The sequence below is a fragment of the Fringilla coelebs genome (assembly GCF_963513975.1).
Source record: "Fringilla coelebs genome assembly, chromosome: 1".
Taxonomy (NCBI): domain Eukaryota; kingdom Metazoa; phylum Chordata; class Aves; order Passeriformes; family Fringillidae; genus Fringilla; species Fringilla coelebs.
This window is the reverse complement of record NC_140028.1, coordinates 21,195,458-21,219,957: the sequence shown is the minus strand read 5'-3', so window position 1 is coordinate 21,219,957 and position 24,500 is coordinate 21,195,458. Positions and strand designations below refer to the sequence as shown.

Below are 24,500 nucleotides of genomic sequence, written 5' to 3'. Positions count from 1 at the left end.
GGCTTTGCCCGTAGCCATACCTGTGGAGGGCGAGAGCCTCTCTGGGTGAGAGGCTTGTAAAACAAGTTTTAAACCTGTTTTAATAATGGCTTTTCGGTGGTAAGAGGAGGGGGGAAATCTTAGCACAGGTCTTGTAAAGCTCAGTGTCTTGTACTATGCAGAGAGTGCAACAGAAGTGAGGTGAATATTAAGTTGCTGTTTTAAAAAAAAATTATATGTGGTGTTGGAGGTACTGCTACTAAAATTGTATTTGCATAATGTTTACTGTGCTTGGAGGAGGAGCTTGGTTCAGTTGCCTAAACATGTTTTTATTGTTGCTTGGGTTAATCACGATTCCCTGCCAGTTGCCAGCCTGGAATACACAGGCTTTGGTCTCACATTGGTTTTGTCAGCCCAGTGTAGATGTGTGGGAAATTCTGGTATCAAATGTTAAGCCATCTGTATGCAGGCAACTGAATTTGCTGCAGATCTCTGACAAATTGAGGGCTTTTTAGTTGGAAGGCAGGCTGTAGCCTTCAGCTGTGAGCTGTGCAGTGCTTCTCTGGCCATCACTTCTCAGGAATGCTTCCTGCAGTGTCTGCCACTTTATCTCCTCAGGTACGCTGCTGCTTCTGACTTGGTGTGTGTTAACTGCAGCCGTTGAGCCAGCACTTGTCAGTATTTGTGCCTTCCAGTCATGCTGCTGTTAGGGCAGAGAGACCACAGAGCCATTTTTATTAGGTTGCTATGACTGACTTTTCTCAACTGTCAGTAACTTGTGCCTAGTGCATGTGTGGAGGGAGTTCCTCCTGGAAAGTATTCACGGTTTGCCTTACATGTAGCTACCTACCTTCTTGTATAGCTGTTTCATTAAAAATTGTGTAGTATTGAGAAATTTTCTTGTTTTCTCTCTTTTTCCATTCTGTCACCCTTATAACCTGACTACTAGTGTTGGATTACTACTCAGCCAACTGGCTGGGTGGCTGCAGGGAACAACAGTGTCTATTAGGATTTAATTTGCCTACCCTCTTTGACTTGCTTCCTAGCCTCCCGTCATTCCCACTGCCTGGCCTCTAATTTGGTATTCCTAGCTACTGTGGTGCTGTGCAGACATTTCTGAACTGCCTCTTGTGTGGTGGTCTGCCTGCCTTTACTGTGGTCCAGCAGTGATGATGGATTGTTTGGTCAAAGTGAATTTTTAAGACAGCTGCTTTACAGGTGAAAGGGTCTTTGCTCCCATTCTGTATGAAGTTCATGTTGAATTCACTGCTAGTGGTTAGATTTGGAATTAATATGGTAAAAGCTTACCATGGTTCATTGCTGGGCCTTCTTTCTGAGAGGGACCAGTGTGTACCAGTGTCACATATTTTGATGTCACTCTTCATGTCATTCAGTAACGGCACCAGTTTGTCCATAGTTGATTGCAACAGAGAACCTTCTCAGGATTGTCAAAGGGTTCTGCTTTTCAGGGGATTTTCAGTGTTGCAGCAGGGGAGGAGGAGTCACTCACTTCTGGAATAGTGTTTAATTTCAGTTTGCAGCCATCACAAGGCAGTGTGTTAGGAGGTGGAGGAGACTTCTGTTGTTTTAAGAGCTTAATTTTTTTGTAATTTTCAGTCCAAACTTCATTCATACCAAAGAAAGAATTTTAATGGCATGTTTTCACTCTATAGAAGTGCTTTCCTTTGATCCTCAGTAGGAATGCTTAAAGGCTTTCTTTTTTAATTCTGTCTTGCTCTTCCCCCTCCCTTCCCCCTGCCTGTTCTTAAAACTGGGCATGAGATTTACATATTTGCGTGTAAGGGCTCACAGGGTTTTGAGGTTGAGGCCTGCAGTATTTTGCTCCCTACATTATAACTGACTTTTAGCAGGATCATGGAATCCTATGGAACAAGGTAGGGTCTTCTTCCAGAAGTCAAAAATATTTTGTGCAGAGAGCCCTAGTGTTAATGCAGGTTTATGTTTCTATTCCCTCTAAGAATTTTTGGGAAGTGTTTACTCCCCAAAAGGACCAAGATTTGTCAAGGGGGCAAGTCTCACCTCAGGGTAAAGTTCACTTTCCAAACCAGTGGTAACTCACAATGCCCTGCTCTGAAGGCTCTACAGGTGTGTTCTTCTGCAAGGGAGTGTTCTATAGCAAGAAGGGCTGTGCTGGGAATGTGTTAAATTGATATTTCTTGATGGTGTCTTCACAGTAATCCTCCAGAGAGGATGATGTGGAGCTGCTGTCTCAGGTAGTGGTTGTCTTCGAGGAAAGCAGCTGATACATGATTTTACAATTCTGCCTCATATATCAGCTGTTCATAATGATGTGCTATAAATCAGAACACTGAAGCACTAGAGCAGGATGATGACTTACTCAGTCCTAGGGCCTGTTATGGATGTTCTGGCTAGTGAGGATCTTCTGGCTAGTGAGGATAGTCCTTCTGGGATCTTGTTTTCTGCAATAAAAAAATGTGTAATTTGCAGTTGCTCCCTCCATTTACATGTTTATTTATTTAGTTTAATTTTGAGCTTTCAACTTGACAGGCTGAATTTTGGCTTCTTGAGTTTTACTTTATATTTGGATTCATTTTGTTTACACAACAAATGGTGGCTTTAGGAAAGTAAAACCACATGGTTTTGTGGTGTGAAGTTTTGTGTATGTTTGCTAAACAGCTGCATGACTGTGGAATCTGATTATTTGCAGATTCCTACCATCTCTGTATCTCAAAGCAGTTTATCAGTAACTGTTCTTGTTACTACTAGCTCAGATTGGGAGGTGGAAGATCTAGGGTTTGTCTGATGAGGAAAATAAGTGGACATAACAGATGATCTGGTTCATTACAGCTGTACTTAAATAGGTGTAACTCCCCCTCGTGGTCATCCACAAAAACAAGTCACTTCTAATTCCAAAGTAATTCCTTCTTTAACTATCCTGGTATAGGTTGTCAACTGAAGGTGTTATTCCTTCAAGGCAGAGGGTTACTGTGTTGTAACTTACATCCATATCTCTTAATCTGTTCTGCTGCAGTTCTGGAATGTGTCCACAGGAGACAAGCCCTTAAGACTTCCTGATGTGGGCAAGATCCACAGGTCTGTAGAAGTACGAAGGGAAACGGCTTGCCAGTGAGCTTTTAGAGCAGACTATAGAAAACACTGGAAAATGTTGCACAGAGAACAATTAAGTACTTCAGAGAGACTGAAAAAATGATTCAGTAGTGAGTTTTCCATTCACTTCTGAGTTCATGGCCATGTGCCAGAATGTGCATGTGCATGTCTATGGAGGTTTAAATGCAGCTGGCTGCAGCAGTGGCAGAAATTGTGTGAGAACTGGGGTCAGTTTAAACAAAGCCATTTAGAGGGGATTAAAAAGTACATTCCAAAGCTTAATGCTGAAGTTGCACGAGTTAAAATTTGTAATGTGATGGCTTCACTTGCTTCCACTAAATCCAAATTTACAGGTAATTTAATATAACAATACTTATTAAAAGCTGCAAACCTGGTGTCTGCAAGCTTAAATTGGTACATGTCTGTATACACACAGAAAGGAAAAAGCTGTCTACCCCTGTAGGTTGGGAGTTTAGGGGAAATAAGTGCTGTTTTGTGAAAAGGTTATTATTGGGATAGCCTGCAAAGTAGCACAGGTGTGAATTTACTTAATCTTTAGAGTCTTTGCTTCTCAATTGTGCTCCACATGAGCAGTGCTTGGTGTAATACATGAAACACTAGTACTGGAAACTTGAAGCTTAAATCTCAGCATTTTTTAGGAAAACAGCCAGTATTCTTGATCTGTTTGGAGTTATGTTTTGTCCCTGGTGCTGCCTCAGACCCTGAAGTGGAGAAATGTGTGCAGAAGTGTGGACATTGACCCAATGGAAGAAGCACAAAGGAGTCTTTAATTCATATTTTGGTTGTAACATTTTTGTTGTCTCTTTTCCATGGTACTAAAGAGCAGGGAAGGCTTTTGTAAAAAAGTGGTAAATTTACAATGTCATGTGTTACTGTTTACAAACTAAGGTAACTTTTCTAACTTCTCAGAATGTAGTGCATGTCACAAAAGATTGTGGTGATGAAACAGCTAAATTGATGCTTCTTAAATGGAAGTTGGCAGATGCCAAAGTATTTTTTATACATGCTTCATATGGATCAAAGGAAATACAAGACAGTACAACTGAATTCTCTGTTGGTTATGTCTCAAGAAATATGGAATAGTTGGACATGGGTAATTCTTTTGAGCATCACCATAGAAGTTGCAGGAAAGCGTTGACTAAGGGTTTGAAAACATGTGGATTATCTGTGTAATTTTGTAAAATAAAATACAAATTTGGGATGTGTGTTCATTTTTTGTGCTCTCTTGCTCTCAGGGATTCCAAAGAAACATACATCATGTTTAGTTCTTAGAATGGTGCTTATAGCAACATTCATAAACCATTTTTGCTGATTCCTATGGGTATAGTAAATTACAGCCACTAAAAAAGTATTTGTTACCTGTAGTACTGAGCCCTAGGAGTGCAATTGGCTTGTGCAGGTTGACTGAAAGCAGACAGGCAAATGTGTGTAATCCCATTACCCTGGCTCTGAGTATACCAGTCATCTGCAAAATCTGCTGCTGCTTTCTCTGAGCAGCAGGACTTGCCCACTTGATAGCACTTGCCCAGTGAGTAGCACTGCCTTGCTCTTTGTTCTGAAAGGATGCTGTTTAGAATGCATGGGGGTCCAAAGTACTGCTTGCTTGGCAAAGAGATGCTGGCTGGGGTTCTTGGAGATGATGTTGACAATGTGATTCCAAGAGCCTCCTCTCTATCCATATTCAGAGGTTATGCCTGTTCTAGCAAGTAATTTGGTGTTACAGGAGTGGATAACTATGTGAAGTTGTCAGCGCACTTCTTACCTGTCTGCCGCTGGGAGACAGAGGACTTCTACTCTGGGTTAGATTTTGGCCAGTCTCACTGTGCATGAAGTCTGAAGCTGGCCTATGGAAGGCTGTCTTGCAGATCTTTGTCAACAGCAGACTTCTGAGAAATACCATGGTATCTTGTTGTTTGTCTCCTGCAGATGTCTGTCCCTTCTGCAGTGCCCTGGTTAATGTTCAAGCGTAACTGCAAGCTGTTGGTATTGTAAAACACAGGTTTCTTAGTCCTGCTGTGCAGCCTTGTCTCTAATTCCCTCTTCTCCACACTCAAATCTGCAATTACTGGCTAAATCAAGGCAGGGATGGACTTAGTCCTGTGGCCATCACCTACTCCTAGAGGACACCTGTGGATGAACTAACAGCTTCCCTGAAACTATTTGTATAGACAACAAAAACAGGAACAGAGCTACTGAGTTTGTAACTACTTTGCCTTCACTGATAGGAGGCAGTTAGGGCTTGGGAGCTGAGCTGTCTGCTGAGATCACATCATCCTTGGAGCTGGGGACAGCAGTGGGTACAAAGCTTTGACACAGGTGCAATTTCCCTATTGTCTTAGTGTTTTTATTGAAATGGCTGCTGCTCAGTGGAACATTGTGAACTTCCCCTAGTCATTAGTAAAACCTAGCATTAGATTAGGTAGGATAGGTCTGCTGAGGGTGATGTGGTCACCATGATTTTGAAGGTCGTCTTCACATATCTTTCTTTGAATAGTAGGCAAGTAGGACAAAATTGTATATTGCTGTGTGCTGGTGGTCCACACTGTTTGCCCTCTGCTGTTTGTGAGCTGTCAAACTGTGTGGGATCAACAACTGGGTAACAACTCACACCCAGTGCATTGGCCCACAGCAGCTCTGGCGACAGCAACTGGGTTGTCTTGAAGGATTTGGTGAACCAAGGTACGTTGTGGGACATCTTTGCAAGGCTCCTGATGTTTGTCATCTACAAATCTAGCCTAAGAATGGCAGAGGATCCTGATGTCTTTCTGAAGCAAGCTTTGTGATGTTCAGGTGTGAGATGCTCTTTGCCCACAGTGCTGCATGGGTCAGGAGGCTGGATGGAGCTCAGGCCCTTGTTGTGTTCTGGCGGAGGTGGAATGCAGGCTTAGTTTTCCATTTGCAGGATGGATGTTTAGGGTGACAGCTTTGGCTACAAGATGTACCTATGCCTTCATTGATAAAGACCATAAAAAGCAAATGGTCCGGAAAATAACCACATTGGATGGGAAATGTGGTCACATGTCCATGGTTTCTTTTCTAGTTTGATAGTGCAGTGATTAAAGCTGACAATTCTAAAACTACTATTGTGTCATCTCTTTAGTTCTTTACTGTGTTCCAGAGGAGGGGGTGGGAGTAGCTGCGCCACAAAATTTGCTGTCTTTTTCTCTCTCTGTGTTGACTGTTGATTCACCAGCCCTTAGGGGCAAACGTAGTTCCTTTGTCACCTGGTTGCCTTTTTGGGTCTTTTCTGTGTATTTGTGTGCATCTGTGATTGCTGTAACATGTTGGTAATTTGCCTGCCAGAGTGAAAGATCCATATGTCTACCCTCTTCTTATGAGTGTAGACAAGTGGAGACTCGCTAGATTTCTGCTTAGCTATTGGGAGAGGTGTGCAAGGGTTTTTAGAGCTGTGTAAGTAGCTACTGTATATGGGGAGAGAGAGGCCTGGATGATCAGTCTTTGTAGGACAGTAAGGATGTCCTCTTACTGAAGATACCTCTCTAGACAAGAGCTTCCTGGGAAGAAAAAAAAAAAATCACCTTTCCTGTACTTAAACTTCTGGTAGATCGAGTTATTTCAGAGAATAATCACATCCTTCCAAGTTTGGCTCATGCTGTATTCCCCAGAGGGCCTGCATATCCAGATTTCTTTCGACTCAGTAGCTACTGCCACAAAACACTTAGTGGCCAAACTCTCCACACAGTTGCCCTGCACAGAAAATTAAAAGCATTACTGTTCTGGAGAGGGACTGTAGCCATCCAACCTCATGGTATGATGACCTAGCAATACCTGTTTGCTAGGATGCAATGTCCCATCTGCATACTGTTTCACATGAGCTAATGCTCTTGCAAGGAAGGTACAAGGTGCACCATTCTAAGAATCGAGTTGGGTGAGGATCTCACTGGGGTTTATACATGGAGCTACAAACAGAACATTGAATGTCAAAGGTTATTATGGCCCACAAATCATAACATGACAGGGAGAAAGAAAAGGTGGCCTTAAGTTTTTAGAACAGGAGAAATAAGGAGGAAAATGAGGGAAATGTCACCAAGATGAGCACTGTGGGCTAACAATAAGGAAACAGTGTCTAATGCAGGCATTCAAAACTGGGGAGTGTCTCAAAGTATGACCAACTGGAAGCAGTGAAAGCAGAAGACAAGAGGTAATGATCTCAGATGCTGGAGGTAGGTGACTGCAGCTTCATGGGCTTCACTTGTGCATGCCTGACTGAAATCTCCTACATCATAACAAAGTTGTTTTTTTTAAGACTACTAAAGTTTTCATTTAAGACTGCTTAAAAATGCATTAAGTAGGCAAGAAAGAAATGGTGCAGGTTTACTACTCTGGTAACTTGGGCAGTGCTGTTGTGCTGAAGTGTGTGTCTCCACACTCTCAGAGAGAGAGGGAAGCATAAATCTGGCTGAGTTTTGGAACCAGAGCAGTAATGACTTCTGCTGGAATTTCTTAGAAATAAGACTGTCTATCAACATTTTTACAGGTAATCCTTTACATTGAATGCTGCGCAAAAGTTTAGCAATAAATCCATGTACTCTTGTAACACATGGCAAATACAAGGAGAATTTGAGATTCTTATAGCTACTACAGTCCAGATGTAATGAAGCTCTGTCTAGAATTCAGATGTCTGAGAGCCTGCAGTATACCTTCCTTCAGTTAACTTGTAGTTTTCTGTCTTTTATGCTGTCTAGTTTACACAGAACCTAAACCAGATACAATGTGTAACTGAAAATCTTTGTAAAAATACCTCAGTTCTGTAACACATGGGAAAAAGCTCTCATTTTTGTTAAGGACTGTAGATTGCAGAGGCTGGAATATCTATAATTTAGTTCAAGCTATAATTTAGGTTAAAACAAAAAAATGCAGTGGATTTTGGTCATAAGCTATTTTGAAAAGTATTTGAAATACTTGTACTTTAGTTTGCTTCAGATAGTGAGATGTAATATTCCTGTTTATATTGTTTATAACCTTTGCTGTAGTTAAAAAATATAGATATCTATGTATTTTTATTTTGCATGTGAAAATACTTAAAGAGAAAATATGGAATCAAGTTGTGTAACTACAGAAAGAAATTCTGTTGCTAAGTCCCTGCGTGGGCCATTCTCTTGAGTTGGACTTGGTCCTAGTGAGTCCCTTCCAACTCAGAATATCTTGCAGCTCTGTCTAGTTAATACAAAACCATTCAGAGTGTATAAAAGTAAAAAAGCTGAATAGCCTGCTTTATCCTTCTGTGTCTGTGCCCATTTTTAGTGTCAATGGCAACCTTAGTGCCAAGGAGTGGTATTGGAGTAGTTTTATGGAGTTTGTTTTACCTTTTTTTGAAAGTGCATGAGCGCCTTGCTGTCCTATTGACCTTTGAAAACATTCCCCCATGTGCTTTATCCTTACCCTGGTAGGATTTTTGATTAATATTCCCATAACCTTTGAATAGCTAATATGAAAGTTCAGACCAGAATGTAAATGCAGACACATATGTGTGTGTGTATGTATGTATGTGTGTTGCATGTGTTGGGGGAGCGATGGTGAAGAGGTTGCAGACAGTCTCTGTTGTTGCGGATACATTGACATTTGGCTGCTGAGCGATTGAGCTCCTTGAGCCGTGGCCCAGCCCGGCATCTGACCTCTTGCCTGGAGGGGTCATGAAGCTCAGTCCCGCCGGCCCGCCCCCACGGGCACCTGGCTGCCTGCCGGCCGGTCCCTGGGCACTTGACAGCACAGGGGTTTTTAGGATCAGCTGCCATCCTTTGCCCTCTAAACGCTGATCTTCAGGCGCTGAGCGGCGGGCAGCTCCTGGCCCGTCCGGCTGTGGGAGGCACGCTGCTGGGCACAGTCCAGCTTATCAGCCACTGCACGCTGGGCTGTGCCCAGGCTTTGTTCACAGCCCTTTGACAGTCTAAGTGCATGTGTTGCCTTTGGTGTTCGGTTGGAGGACAAAAATAAGCTTATATCTTTGCAAACATCTTTCTGCAGAACAGCATCGTTTGTCCCGCTGCTTTTTTACTTGTTTACTACCCATTTCTTTCTCTGCACCACCCCTAGCCTCTACCAGGTCTTTGAACTTCAGATTTCCTGAAGTAGGAAACTTAAGCTATTGTCTTTTAAACTACGGGGGCAACCTACTTTGTGCTCTGACAAAATACTTCATTCTTATCTATGTAAATGTTAAGTTGATTACATTTTAAAAATGTTTGAAAAGCTTTTAGATTAAACACAACTTCATGTGCTTTTAGTTTATTGTGGAAGCTGCTGAAAGTAATGCTGTTTTTTTTAAAGCAGCTTATTAAAATAGAAATCAAATTCATGTATGTTTGATGGTTTTCTTTTTACCTATGTCAAATCAAGATGCACTAATAATGCATATTAAACTTTAAAGTATTCAGATTTATAATATACATCTTATATACATTTATAGCTAAAATACAAATGGTGACTTTTAGTCCTGAAAAACTTTTGTTGGTTTACCCATGTAATTTTAACTGAATTGAGAAAATACAGATTACAGCTGATCCTTGCTGCTGGCAGCAGTAGTTGATTATTACTCACAGCTCAGGTAGAGACATTGTGTTTTGGCTCTCAAATGAGCTCATACCATGTTCCTTGCTGTTTTAAAGGATGTTTGTCATTACACTAATGTTTCTGGGCATTCCCATGTTCCTGTTTTGCAGTTCTGTTAAGTAGCAACTTTTAGCAGGCATGTAGCAACAAGACACTGACACTTTTGCAGCTTCCTGCAAAATCCTTACGTATCAAATTAAGTGTATTTAACTTGCCTTTGATCTAAATTCATCAATGTAACTTCCAATGGGAAAAACCTAGTCTTTTCTCAACCTTGCTTTGAACCTATTGAACTTGTAAATTTCACGCTTCATTAGTTTCATGTGCTGGGACATTTATTTATCATGACTTAGTTGTGCATGAACTAGAAGTCAGAGGTTTTTGGCAGCTGATTCACTATGGCCATCAGCAAATTGCCACCCTTGCCAGCCTGTCTAGGAATTGCATGAAGGCATTAATCTCTCTGGGTGTGATGCTAATCTTGTTTGCATCCAGTTGAGACTAACTCCGTTGTAACAATAGTGTAGGATTAAATCAGCCGTGCGATACTTGCTCACTGTTTTTAATTGAAACAGATTATCATTGTAAAAGTGGCTAAAGATACTGTGAAGATTGTTAGTGTAACTCTGTGAGTATGAAGAGTAATTACTGTCTCCTCTTCTGAGAGTTTATATGCACTGTGATTGACAGTGGCTGTATTTCCTGACTATCACATCTGAAAACTTACATGTTTATAAATATATTTGGTTTAGGGTTTGGGGCTATACTTCAGTTCTGTACTGGATAGTAGGTTTGTTTGTATGGTACTGTAAATTATTAACAATTAATTTTTAGTTATTAATCATGAAGGGCCCCTGCAAGAAGCAAGGGAGTTGGTGATCCTTCTGGGCCCCTTCCAATCTGAGATATTCTATTACTCTAATTATTCATGATTTAGGTGGGTGTTATTTCCTGTAAAGCAGATACATAGTTACATGAATAGCAATGTGTGTCTTAAATATAGGTAGGAATCTGAGGTACACAGTGGAGTACAATTGTAGAAATACAGATGTAAGCCTGCCTTTGCTTCAGTGACTGAAATACAGCTCTCTAAGCAACAAGGTTGTAGTGTTGTTCCTTTAGTCACAAGATATGTATCAAAGAGGTGATATGGCTTACCACTGAGACAGTTAGTGTCTGTCTTAACTCAGTTAACCTCAGTGTTAACTAGATTAATGAAGCTAAATGCTTTCACGTGGTAGGTAGAGCCCAGTGGTTAGGAGAGCAGGTTGTTAGTGTCTTAGGTATCTGACTCCAGTGGCCTAACAAAGGCTCAAGTCCTCTGTGTGTCTCAGCAATTGAAGGTATTTCCTGTCTCTTACAGTAAAGGTTTGCCATAGATGATTGTAACAAAGACCTTGATATTTCAGTCCACCATTTTTTATGTTATGAAAGCATCTCTAACACTAATCAGCAGAGTACAGGAGAGTATTTTCACTAATTTGTTTTGGTATGTGTTGGTAGTTATCATACATCAGAACCCCAGAGACTTATCATCTCATGTAATGCTTCTCTCTAGGATCAGACTGTGGTGAGGTACAACAGAACATTTCAAATGTTTGCATGGAATAATGAACTTGTTTCTCTTGTGTCTTGCAGTTGTAAGCCTGCTAAGCACAAAACAGAGAAGCATGGTGAACACAGGATCCATATATAGTTCTAGGTTGCAATTTACTTGTTGGCAAAGCACATTTAAGAACATGTTTGCGCTTAGACGTTTTTTCTGCGTTTTGCAACATTTGTTTTCATTTGTCTCTGTTGTGTTGCTGTTTGTAGAACCACACCATAACTGGCTTTCTGAGGTAGCTTGTCTTTGCTGCTGGAGAAATACCTTAGACACACCTTGTAAGGAATCTAGAACTTCATAAGGTGTTCATGTTAGTGGAAAGTTTGCATCCCACAGTCCTACAGTGGTTCTTCACTGATAGTGCTTGAGGCATGCCCCTCTTGCTGTTACAAGCTACATCATCTTCAACTTTACAGTTGCTGTTAGTTTGTTGGTTTGGGGTTTTTTGTGTTGTTTGTTTTTAAAGATTGTTAAAGTATTCTAGCTTGCCTTATATTTACCGAGTTTTGTTTCCCATTGTCAAGAAGATAAGAATTTATATTTTAGAACTTACATTGGCTGTGTGAGGCTCCCTGTCTGTTTTTTAAAGAGTGTGGTTTCACTCTATTTTTAACATTCTCATTACCCAGTGTGCAGATTTTCATCTCTTCTTCATATGACAGGGCAGTGGTTGCTAATGCTTGAAATGCCCAGTGCCTTAGTTTCCTGGAAGAGTGAATTTCGTTTGTTTTTGCCACGTGCAGACACTGAACTTCCTGAAGAGAGGAGGATTGTGGTATAAGATTGTGAGTTTAATCCCAGACTCGCATGCTTAGGACATCAGCATATGCATGCATGCAGCTTACCCAGCTGACCACGTGGGTAAAATGTGGTTTGTGGTTGGGACATCCACGGTTCAGATAAAGTGTCCTTGGAGGAACTGAGTTTTACTGTCAGTGAGTTTGTGATCTTGGCTTTACTTTGTGCTTCCAGACTATGAAGCTGGAGGAGCAAATACTTTGGTTTTGGTAAGATTTTGCTTTTAGGGTCCATCAGGTAACACAGACATACTATTTTCTGTGAGCAAACTTTTCCATTTTGGCTAGCTGGAAGTGAAGCCCACATTTAAATATGCCTCATTTTAGCAGAGTTCCAGGAACAATTCACTAACACTTCTGATGTTCTTAAATGGTAAAAGTAGGCAGTTGCTGAAAATATATCTGTATTTTACAAATCCCATTTGTGTGTGCTTGAGGCAAAGTTTTACATTTTATAGAGTTTTTTTTTGGTTGAGAAAACTCATTGGCTGTAAAATCTATTAGTTTTTTGAGGGACTCGATACTTCTGTTGAAAGGGAAAATTCAGATTATATATACTTCAGTTTCCAAAAACATGGTCACAGCCTATATTTTTTAAAGAAACTATGTTGGTAACCCATTGTAGAATTTGTTTTCCAATACTTGCCTAAAGAACAAGAAGAAAAGTAGGTATAAATAAATAGATGAATGGTTTTTTCCCAATAAGAGGTATTAAAACCTGAGCTGACAGTTTCATGCTATACCAAATAAATCATTAGAGCGGTTTCCCCTTAGTTACTTGTACTGAAACCTCTGATAAACAAACTAATTCATAAATGGACCTAGAAGAGGGATGGGTACTAAATTTGCCAAGAAAACAAAATGGGATGAAAGAATTGCCGAGAGATCATGTGCTAGAAGAAACTGGACAATAAAATGGTAGGTGTGATTTAGGATAGGGAAATGCAGAGTATATGTGGGGGAAAATAACTCCCAGAGTAATAAATATGGGGGAAGAGTACCACCCACTATCTGTACTAGTGGCTGGCACAGTGTTTTACCAGTTACTGTCATTCAGAAAGTCTTTGTTGTCACTGGACATGGGATGTCAGTCTTCAGATTTAGTCAAGGCAAATGGAAGGCAAAGTATATTATGAAAGAAGCAGAAATCAAAATTCAAAGCGTTAATATGCTAATATATAAATATAAAAATTATAAGAGGAAGACAAAATGACATGGAAAAAGTATAGTGCAATATGTTACCATATGGGTGTCAAAATACACATTAGGCTGCAAAACCAGGAGTTACAATAAACAGGTAAAATGCAGTATTTTCTAGCCCATGTCTGCTTAAATTGTGCAGGACAACTTACTGCTGTAGTATTTTACAAAGGGTTCAAACATAAATGATTGAAAAAGGGATAAGATACATTTTAGGAAGAAAGGTTTGTCACTGTCTTCTCAACACAGTGGTTGTGTGACAATGTGCAGCATATTTCCTAAACCCTTGATAGTAGGAAACTGGAAGAGATGTCAGCTTGTCTTATTACAGACCCCTTGCTACCAGCCAGGGTGGAATGAGGTGTCCAGCTGAATGGTCTGATTCAGGAGGTCAGCTTGTGTTTTCAGAACATCAAACTTCTTGCTCTTGTGCTCATACTTTCAGGTGTCGAAGGTAAATATTTTTAGCAAGCTGAAAGAAATAAAAGAAATATTGTAAGGACAGTTACTCTTGGGAGCCAATCCTTGGAATACTACTCTGATTACATTATAGGCTAAACATAGCATTCTTCCTAAAAATTTTTAAATGTATGTGTTAGGGTGGTTTTGCATTTAAGTAAAATATGCTCTTTAAATGAGTGATTAGACAATGACAGCATGCTTTAGTAAAACCTTTGCAAACATTTTATTTTTGCTTGTCATTTGTTATCTTCCTCTAATATACAATATCAATATACCTATTGTGATTTTTGTGCCATATTAGCTTTTAGGTAGCTTCAGATGACAGAAACTCTGTTAGACTGGTAGAGGTTGGTTTTATGTCCTGACTTTCATCTCTGGATGTTTTCTTTATGCTCATTTTCTGTACCAAAGGGGCAGACTTAAAATATGTAAGCTTATTATCTGTATTGGAAAATGCTATTTAAAAACTGTCAAGTTGCTTATAAAAATAGTTGGTAAAATATCTCTGTAGGTAAAGTCAGTTTCATTGATATAAATACTGAGATTTTAAAAAATCTTTTCTAGATAAGATTGATGAAAAAGTTTTTGGCTGGTAGTCCAAAACTTGCTCTAGAAAATTAATTTTACTTTTTATTGAATGAGATGAACTATGGGTGACAAAGAGGAAGAATTCAGAACAATCAAGACAATTCAGAACAAATTTTGCAAGACAATGTCAAAAATAAACTCAACTTCTGTAACAATTGAATGTGACTACCCAGGCTATTTTGTTTATCCTATGTTCCGGGAAGAACAGAGCAAATACAAATTAACAATTGAGAAGAAAAGAAATATCATAATTATGCAAAGGGAATTTAATTCATTTAAGGTAATCTCCTGAGTACTTTTTTCATCTGAAGCTGTGCAGCCTTTAGGAAATAATCCAACTTATGAAACTGGAACACTATACCAGAACTGCATTTCTGTCCTTGTCACAAAATACTCAAATCTTAGGTTCCAAAGGTTCCAACCAAGGCAGTTCAAGAGGAGACATTCAGAGAGGGGGTCAAACTAATGTGTGCCTGTTGTAATGGCATGTGCAGAGCAGCACACAGCTGGAGTGCTCTGAAGGGTACTGCCAGCATTATTTTAGTTTGTCATGAAGCACTTGTATGTTATTCTTGCTCTTCTTCCTTCCTCCCCACACATTTCTGTATTTATTACAAGGTCCTTTAAGGACTTGTAGATAGTCCATTTTATAAGGGAAATTTATTTAGCACTGTCTTTTCTTTTAAACTGCATGTTCAGTAGTAAAACTTGCTTCTTGGGTAAGGAGATATAGGTAGGTGGATGGATGGATAGATAGACAGACAGTCAGACATGGGATACTTGAAAGCTGAAAAAAGTACTGTTCTGGACTCAGAATCCAATCTTTCTTTTTTACAGCCATTGGTTGAATGTTTGAGAGATGTAGATATTGATGGCAAATAATTAAATAAAATTCTTACTAAATAAAAATCTTGCTAAAAGATTGCTTTGAAAATTGCATGCGCTGTCCCTGTTTAACATTGCACATAACATTTGTACATACAATAGTATTTTGGGCAAAATAATTTGCCCTAACAATAAAGCTGAGGAAATGTAGAACAGAAAGGCTGGGTTTTTTTACTTAAAAGCCTGTGTGACTGTGAATAAGAATTGAATGCATTGAGCAGAAAAAGTTACACTTCATTCTATGAATTCTCTAGTAAGAACAGTCACCAGTTACTCACTGCCTGATACTTGGTAATCCAGGCAAAGAAATTCTCGATCGTGTTGAGAGACATTTTAAATGAGATGTTTAAAAATGAGAAATAATGTTTAGACCTCATTAACAAAAAAAAAAGCAAGCCCTAAATTTCATTAGTGCGAGAGATGAGTTCATCACACCACTTAGGACTGAAAATGTAATCTAACAGGAACTACAGGAACAGACACGCCTTGGAAAACCTCAGGGCATTTGTTGAGAAGCTGATTGGTGTACAGAGGAACTCAATGTTTTACTTTATTTTTAAATATCTTGGGCATTCATAATACTTTTCAGATTTCTAACACTGTCAGATAGGAAAAATGAGGTTTGGATAGCCAAACGTTGTCCAAGATCCTGGGACAAGGGCTGGGCTGGAAGTCCCAACAGAACCTCTTACCACTCAGGCCAGTGGGTTTTGCTTTTTCAGAACTGAACAAACTATTTTCTAGTATCTTTTCAAACCTACATAGGATTAAAAGCCCTAGTGATGAAAGTTAGTTTTGGTGCTTTGAATTATCTTTTAAAAATTGCTAACCAAAGTCTTTTTCTCCCCTGTAGCCTTTCCTTATTCTTATGAATCTTCACTGTTCACCAGACGTCCACACATTTCTGTGCAGAGCCTTTGTCCCAGCCTGCCTAGATCAGATTCACGTGATTCACCCCTGTCGAAGCCTCTGTGAAAAAGTGTATTCTGACTGTAAGCAGCTGATGGACACTTTTGGAATTGCATGGCCTGAAGAGCTGGAATGTAACAGGTATTTTTCATATTGACAGGTGCTGGGAGTGGTATTTTCATGTTTGACACAGACTGAGTTGAAAATCTGAAGCAGACTGTAAATATCACCTCGCAGTAATTTCCTTAGTATGCTGACCCTGCAGTGCTTGTGTACAGGACCATTTCTTTATTAAAACTTTTTTGTTATTCAAACTATCACCTGCGTTTTCTGCCTGTGACAGTTTTTGCAACAAAGCTCTGCAGCAGTTCTTTTCAATAATCACATCCTTGCAAGAGGTAGCTTTTTCACTTACATTTCTGAAAGTTTAAAATATTATATGTTACAGCATAGATTTTGCTTTGTTTTCTGATCTCTAAACTAGGGATGATCATGCTTAATTTATTAGGGGTTTCAGAAGTAACTGCTCATAAGATACTGAAATATAGAATATTCTGTATTTCAACAGACCCAGAACATTGCACAGCAGAAGCCTTACATTGCTCTTAACTGTTTGAATGTGCCAACCTAGTCTTGTGTTGCTTTTCCTCTACTGCCTGCAAAAACTCCCTTTTTTGAAGTGTCACCTTTTCCTCAAAGGTGTTCACATGTCTGTTTCAGATGGAGGACAGTTAATACTTCATTTGGGGAAAAGATGTCTATATATTTTAAAGGGAAACCACTGGAAACACTCCCGTGCGATCTTTTTGACATTATGACCTCCAGCTGTGGATATTTATAAATTATTAAGGCCAGATATTTTTTTGTTTTTTAACACACATTAGGTCAAGAGGTGCAGGAAAGGAGCAGAGACTGGAAACTCAATTTTTCTACCCCACATGTGTTTGCTAATCTTTGATGGGGCTGAGGGAGACCTGGGACAGTTGTCCTGTGGATGACTTCTGGTAGAAATCAGTACTGGAGTCAATATGACATGTGACATTAATGCCATTTCCCATAGTTCTGCAGAAAAATACAAGTTGTGGTTTTAAGTCAAGAAGGCATTGACTTCTCCCATCTTTTGTGGGGTTCTGTGTGACAATAGTGCCCCTCAGCCAGCAGATATCTTCAAGGATTGTTTTGAAAATGTAGGACAATTACAAGTGAATCCAATTATACAATATATCTTTAAAATGACATTTTAAATCAAATTATGTTTTTTGCAGGATTTAGTACAGCTTTAAATTACTTTAAAACTGTTAGCATTTACTGAAAATGAACCTTTCCTGTTCATGTGTCAAGTGATACCTCCCTGGTAGCCAATACTGAAAAGTCCATCTCCCTGTTCTGAGAATGTTCTTTGAGCAGGATGTTCTTTGAGCAGCAGAGATCCTGCTGCTGCAGCCCATGGAAGAGGAGCTGGTATGAGCATGGGCACTAACTGGAATACTGAGGTTCACCTTCTGTATTCTTACAGATGAACATGAAACTGATTAAGACAATGAATGAATGAAGTTCACTCTGTTTCCAGATGTACTGCTCCAGCCTGTGGTTAATGAAAGAATCTGCCATAGAATCAGTTTTCTTAACAATTAGTCTAGATTTAGTTGGACAGCATGAAAGTGCAGTAAAACAAAGAACTGAAGGAGTTTTTAGCTGGAGCTGAGCTTGGATACTGAATTGAGAGGCTCTTGTAATAGTGTTTGACAAACAATGTCAAGGTAACAGAATTTTACTTTAAAAGCTAGAATGGGAAACTTGTTCCTTTTAATGTACACTTAAACTTGGAATGCATGTGACCATAAATCCCATTTTGGGTAAATGCTTACCTGCTTGAGTTCTATAATCTTATTTGAAGATACATGCAGCACTACTAATATGGTATTATCCTTATAAAAAATCACATCTTGTGTCCAGTTAAACCCTGGAGCAGTTGAATCTTGAGCAGTTTTTAAATTAAGATCACAGAGCTAGAAAATTGCTACAATACTAATAATTTTGACAGTGCTTGCATTTTCTACTTAGGTTTTTTTTTTTCAGTTAGGTTGTTTACTGTTGGTAATAACATAGCAGTACAACACAAAAAATTCTAATAATCATGTACTAGTCATCAAGTATGATGTCAGTCTTCTTCCTTAATTGAAAGCTTGTATTTTCACGAGATTTTTTGCTGTCACAAACAGTCTGTTATCAAAAAGAAAAATAAATATGTACTGTAAATATTATGTACTGTACATATGTAAAAGTTTAGTATAATTCTAAAGTGTAGAATGATTGCAATTTGAGTAGTGTTTCATAAACTATAAAACAACAGCTAGAGAGCAACAATTAAATAAATATTGAAATCTTCTGAAATAAAGATACTTGAAGTTTGGTTTTTGTAATGCCATCTGATTTTTTTTTTTCATATAATTTCACATTTGCAACATCTATGAAATTTAATAGTGCTTAGGATCAGATTTTTCTCATATTTCTAAGAAGTGATTCTGATGCCTTATCAAGGCTGACCTAGAACAGAGGCTAGACAGAGTTAAAGAATAAAGCAGGTATTTATTACAAGGCCTCAGTGGACACACCTTGAGCGGCACAAGAGGCCAGCCAAGATGAACCCAAAATGGTCACAAAACGACGATTGGTCACAAGGTCTCACACTTTTATGAGTTCTTTAGCATATTGGAGTTAATTGTCCAATTATAGCTTTAGGTTATGAAGTCCCATCCTTCTTGTTTTTCTGTCCTCAGTCCACGTTGTTTATGCTCTTGGGCCTAAAAGGTGGTTGTCCTTGGTTCCAAGCTAGGAAAGGAATTGTTTTGTCTAGCTGCTCTGTGAAGAGAGCTTGCTATCCCCTAATATGAAGCTCAGAACTACACACTAAGCAGTACAGAGTCTGAAAAATATAAAAGCTAAAGCCTAAGGCATCAATTCTAGTTGAGAATGAAGGCTATTGATATATTTCCTCTTCTCTTTACTTATTCAGGTTAATCAATTGTGATGAGACTGCTCCTGCCACTGCTGCTGTAACCACAAACATACATGGAACTCAGAAGACCCCAAGCCAGATCCGAAGGGATTATGGATTCTGGTGTCCCCGACACCTACACACTACCAATGGACAAGGCTACAAGTTTCTAGGAATTGATCAGTGTGCACCCCCATGTCCCAATATGTACTTCAAAAATTATGAATTGGATGTGGCAAAAAGCTTCATTGGAATAGTTTCGATCTTTTGTCTTTGTGCTACGCTTTTCACGTTCCTAACTTTTCTGATTGATGTTAAAAGGTTTAGATACCCAGAGAGACCAATCATCTATTATTCTGTCTGTTACAGCATAGTCTCTTTAATGTACTTTATTGGATTTTTACTTGGGAACAGAACTGCCTGTAATGAGGCAGATGAGAAGTTAGAAATTGGTGAAACGGTTGTTCTTGGCTCCCAAAACAAAGCCTGCACTGTCCTTTTCATGGTTTTGTACTTTTTCACTATGGCAGGAACTATATGGTGGGTGATTCTGACCATCACTTGGTTCCTTGCGGCGGGAAGGAAATGGAGCTGTGAAGCTATTGCGCAAAAGGCCATGTGGTTCCATGCAGTTGCCTGGGGAATACCTGGTTTTCTAACCATTATGCTCCTTGCAATGAACAAAGTCGAAGGGGACAATATCAGTGGAGTTTGTTTTGTGGGTCTCTATGACCTGGACGCCTCTCTGTACTTCGTGCTTTTGCCGCTGTGCCTTTGTGTCTTTTTCGGTCTCTCTCTCCTTTTAGCCGGCATCATTTCTCTGAACCACGTGCGCCAGGTCATTCAGCACGACGGCCGGAACCAGGAGAAGCTCAAGAAGTTCATGATCCGCATTGGAGTTTTCAGCGGGCTGTACTTGGTGCCTCTTGTTGCACTTCTTGGATGTTATGTTTATGAACTGGTGAACCGGAAAATCTGGGAAACTACCTGGGTGTTTGACCACTGTGACCAGTACCATATTCCTTGCCCTTATCAGGCAAGTAATGTTTTCCTTTAAGAATAGTACTGTAAAGGTAATTAGCAAAAACCGTTATGCGTATCTGCCATGCAATGTGTCAATTATTTTTACATTAAGTAATTAGTTCAAAAATGTGGAGTGTTTAGTTCCTCTTTAAGTCAAAAAATAATGGAATATTACTTTTTCTATGAAAATTTTAATCTAATTGGTGGCATTCAGCAGTTAAATTCAACTTGTATCTCTAACAGAATATATAGCGTTTTTATGATCTTTGAACTTCATGTTACAAATTGTGATAGAGGAGGGTCGTTCTTCACAATATTTGTTTCTAAAAGTATTTGCTGAGTACTTTGGTGCCAAGCTCAGTATCAAAGTACATAAGTTGAATATTCATCAATTTCAGTTGAAGCTGAAATAATGATTCTTAAAAATTTAGACTAAATTAGATTTTAAATGCTGCTTATAACCACAGATTTCAAATCACTTTTTTCTTTTTTTTTCTTTAAAGTGTAGAAGTGTAAACCAAATGAAATTACAGAACAAATTTCCCATATATTTTTTTCCACAACAGCTGTCATTTGCAGGCTGATTTTCAGAAATGTGAAGAATTCTTTATTAGAAAATCAACCAAAAAAAAGCAAATAAAGAAAAAAATCTCAACTTAAAATTGTGAAGGCAGTTGTGTTTAACATTTGCCTCTTAAAATCCAGCTTCCTTGGAAAGACTTTTAAATTAAATCTGCCTATGTTCAGTAGATTAAATCTGCTGCAGTTGCAGAGAGTTTTATAAACTGACAAGTATTGTTTCTTTCCATTTAAGAACAAATATATAAGAAGACAGCATCACTAAGAAATCCAAGTGTCTTGTGTCATCTTTTGTTGCATTATACTTCCCATCTACATTTTTGCTGCAATAAACTGTCATTAAAAATGAGGAATAAAAACACAGGTATTATGGAATGATCAGGATTGACCTTTTTTTCATTCTTAAACATCCTTTAGTATTCTCTGGATTTAAGTCAGTTTGGCTTCCAGTACTGTTTCTTAACAAGTGTATTTTGACTTCAGTGGGTTTTATCCTGAGCTCTGTGTAAACCTAAATGCTTCAGAATATACAGGTTTGAAAACAAGACTTTTATGCTTTAAAATAATCAATAAATTTGTTTTGTAGTGTTTAAATATAACAGCTTGGCATAATAACACAGGGCATGTATTTTTAGCCTTTAATTAACCCATTGGAAGGATGAAATATCAACAGTAAATATTACACAAAGATCTACTTTATAGGATCTGTCCCTATGATAGACAGTGTGTGCTAATTGTGGAATAGCTCAAAGTGGTGTGCTTGGCCTTGGCTTACCTGAGCTGGCTTGTAGACTTTTGCTACGTTTGCCAGATGAAAACCAAATAAAAACAAACTGAAGCAGCTAATGTTACCTGGCTAACAAAAATAGTGACTTCCATAGACGGGTGTTGCAGATAAGACAAGTGGCATAAATTAAATTTGCAACATGAGAGCTGAAGATAATGATCTCTCACTGGGTTAAATGTGTAGCTTCTATGATACAGCTCTGCAAATAGGTGGATTAATTTTGCAATAAACAGAAAGCTACTGTGTAGTTCCCTGCAGCTCCTTGAAGATGCTGTCTAATCAGATTGACTCCTCACTAATCCTTCCAGTACCTGAAGGGAACCTACAAGAAAGAGGAAGAGAGATTTTTTACAAGGGCATGTAGTGACAGGACAAGGGGGAATAGCTTTGAACTGAAAAGAGACTAAGTTTAGATTAGGAAGATATTAGGAAGAAATCCTTTACTTTGAAGTTGGAGAGGCACTGAAATGGGTTTGCCAGAGAAGTTCTGGATGCCTCATCCCTGAAGTGTTCAAGGCCAGGCTGGAATGGGCCTTTGATCAACCTGGTCTAGTGGGAGGTGCCTGTGGCAGCTGGAGTGGAAGTTGATGATCTTTAAGGGCCCCACCAACCCAAACCATTCTGTGATCCACTTGCTATTTCTTTAAAGTTGAAGGGATAAATCTTTCGCACTTACTCTGGAGAACATTTTTACTAATACTGTTACTCCCAAAGTTAACTTCCTTTCAAAGAAAAACAATTCCATCTGACAGATCTCTTCTGTGTGTATATTCAGCTGAACCACATCTGACTTGTCTGTACATGTCTGATGTTTGTCCACAGTACAAGCCTCAACAAAGAACAACAGTCATAAGGAGAAAGTCTCTCACTTAAGAAATTTCTTTGTTTTCTTCATTTAAAAAAATAAATCAATGGGTATATTTTCTTCTTTGCATTTATTAAATTTTGTTATCTTCTAGGCAAAGGCACTAGCAAGACCAGAAATATTTTTGTTTCTGATGAAATATTTGCTGACATTAATTGTTGGCATATCTCCAGTGTTCTGGGTGGGAAGTAAAAAGACCTGCTCCGAATGGGCCAATTTCTTCAACAGAAACCGCAAGAGAGAGTAAGAAATTTTTTTTCCCTCTGTTTTTTAAAGTGTATACTTATATTTGGCTTTCAGACATGTTTTTTTATATATAGCTCAGATAATCAAAATGTTGTCCTAAGACTATAAATGCTGCTTTGGGCATCAGCAGAATTCCTACTGGAGTCTGGGGAAGTTTTAAATATGCAGTGACTTTTTAACAACAGTCTCAAGAAGACAGAAAATATTTTCCTCTGCTGATTTCTCTTTTGTAGAGCAAAAGGTGTGTTGCTGTGTTTAACATTGGCTAATACATCTCTGGTTCACAGTCAAAGGAGGAAAGATAGTTTCAGCCATCAGTTTAGTTCTTTTCATGTGTTGTGACCATTTCATTTGACACAGTACTTAGTGCTACGTTTACTAATTTAAGCAAATTTATATCTATGGATTTAAATAGCTTATAAATTTTGTCTCCATTTCTTGTAGTTGTTGATTTTTTTCAAATCTTTTTTATGTCTTGATTATTTCTTTTCAGATTATCTGTTACTTATAAATGATATTGTGGCTTTACATAATTTTGTTTTTTTGGATTTCCCAAGGCAGTAGTCTCTAAGCTCTTTTTATTTTACATCTCCATTCCTCAGTGGTGAATTTATAGCTTCCTTTGCCTCTCCCCTCTTTTTCCATTTCCTGTATAATTTTTGCTTGTGTTTCAGATGTTAATTGCTTTTAGCTACAAGGATTTAAAAATAAGGAAGTAATTTTTACAATGCTTATAGTTTTTCATTTGGAGGAGGTTGACTCTATATAAAGTTGGTAATGCAGCTGCTTATGAGCTCTAATTCTTCTTTTCTCTCTAGTAGATCATTCATTCACAGTAGTTATTGGACCTATTTGCAGAAGTAAGAAATGTAGAAATCTGCTCTATTTATTTGTTCCACAGACAGTTACTTTGGGGCTGTTATGATTTTTCCTTCTCTTTTCACATACAATTTTTTCCTCTCTGTTCATTAACATCCAGCTCAGGTTGCTGTTCTCTCAAGGTTTTGTGTACTACTCTTTATTATATTATTGCTAAGATTATCCTCTTTGTTCAGTGATGTGCTTGTACTCTCTTCCAGTCCAATCAGCGAGAGTCGAAGAGTGCTGCAAGAATCATGTGAATTTTTCTTGAGGCACAATTCCAAAGTTAAACATAAAAAGAAGCACTACAAGTCAACTTCACACAGACTGAAAGTCATTTCAAAGTCAATGGGGACCAGTACAGGTGGCACAACAAATCATGGAACTTCTGCAGTAGCAATCACTAATCATGATTACTTGAGCCAGGAAACTGTGGCAGAAATTAAAAGCTCTCCAGAGACATCTGAGAAGGAGATGGAGGCAGATGGAGCATCCGCCCGAAGAGTGGAGGAAGGTGAAAACGGAGATCAGATGTTACCCAGTGCTAAACTGGCCGTGGATCAGGTGGAAAGGAGAAACAAAGCAGACAGCACCTGCCATATGAGTACTTTGGCTGAGAGTATTAAGAGAGTAGCTGAAGGAAGGTAAGGCTCCCGAAGTCAGTATTTTCTTTGTTTCTACATATTACCACTGTTTTTGTAAGTGTTGTTTCTTCTCTCTGAAGAATCAGGGTGCTCTCAGGATGCACCTGACCTTCAGTAGCTGTCAAGAGAACTTGCAGACTGTGGCCGTGTATGTTTAGCTTCTGGACTGTTTTGCATTTTTGTAGGGTTCTTCTTTTTCTTTTAAGCATTGTGTGTTGGAGCTTCAGCTTGTAGGATATTCTTGCCTTGCTGAACAGTGACCCTCAAGAAACCTGTGTCTGCACTGCAATCATTTTGAGAGGTGATGGGTCTGAAAAAGAACAATGTGACTGTAGGCTTGGAAAAGTGTACAGAACTGTACTGCATTCTTTTGAAAAGAATACAGCTGAA

At 38.8% G+C, this 24,500-nt stretch overlaps 1 protein-coding gene across 1 annotated transcript in view; it reads left to right on the top strand.

Annotated features, from left to right (window-relative positions):
* The window catches only part of FZD6 (frizzled class receptor 6), a 28,101-nt gene that overhangs the window by 1,520 nt on the left and 2,081 nt on the right, over positions 1-24,500 (top strand). Inside the window, exons 3-6 of the mRNA XM_084214592.1 lie at positions 16,052-16,248; positions 19,124-20,141; positions 22,454-22,602; positions 23,685-24,110. Of these exons, the coding sequence (XP_084070718.1) occupies positions 16,052-16,248; positions 19,124-20,141; positions 22,454-22,602; positions 23,685-24,110 (1,790 nt within the window). The remainder of the gene's footprint in view (positions 1-16,051; positions 16,249-19,123; positions 20,142-22,453; positions 22,603-23,684; positions 24,111-24,500) is intronic.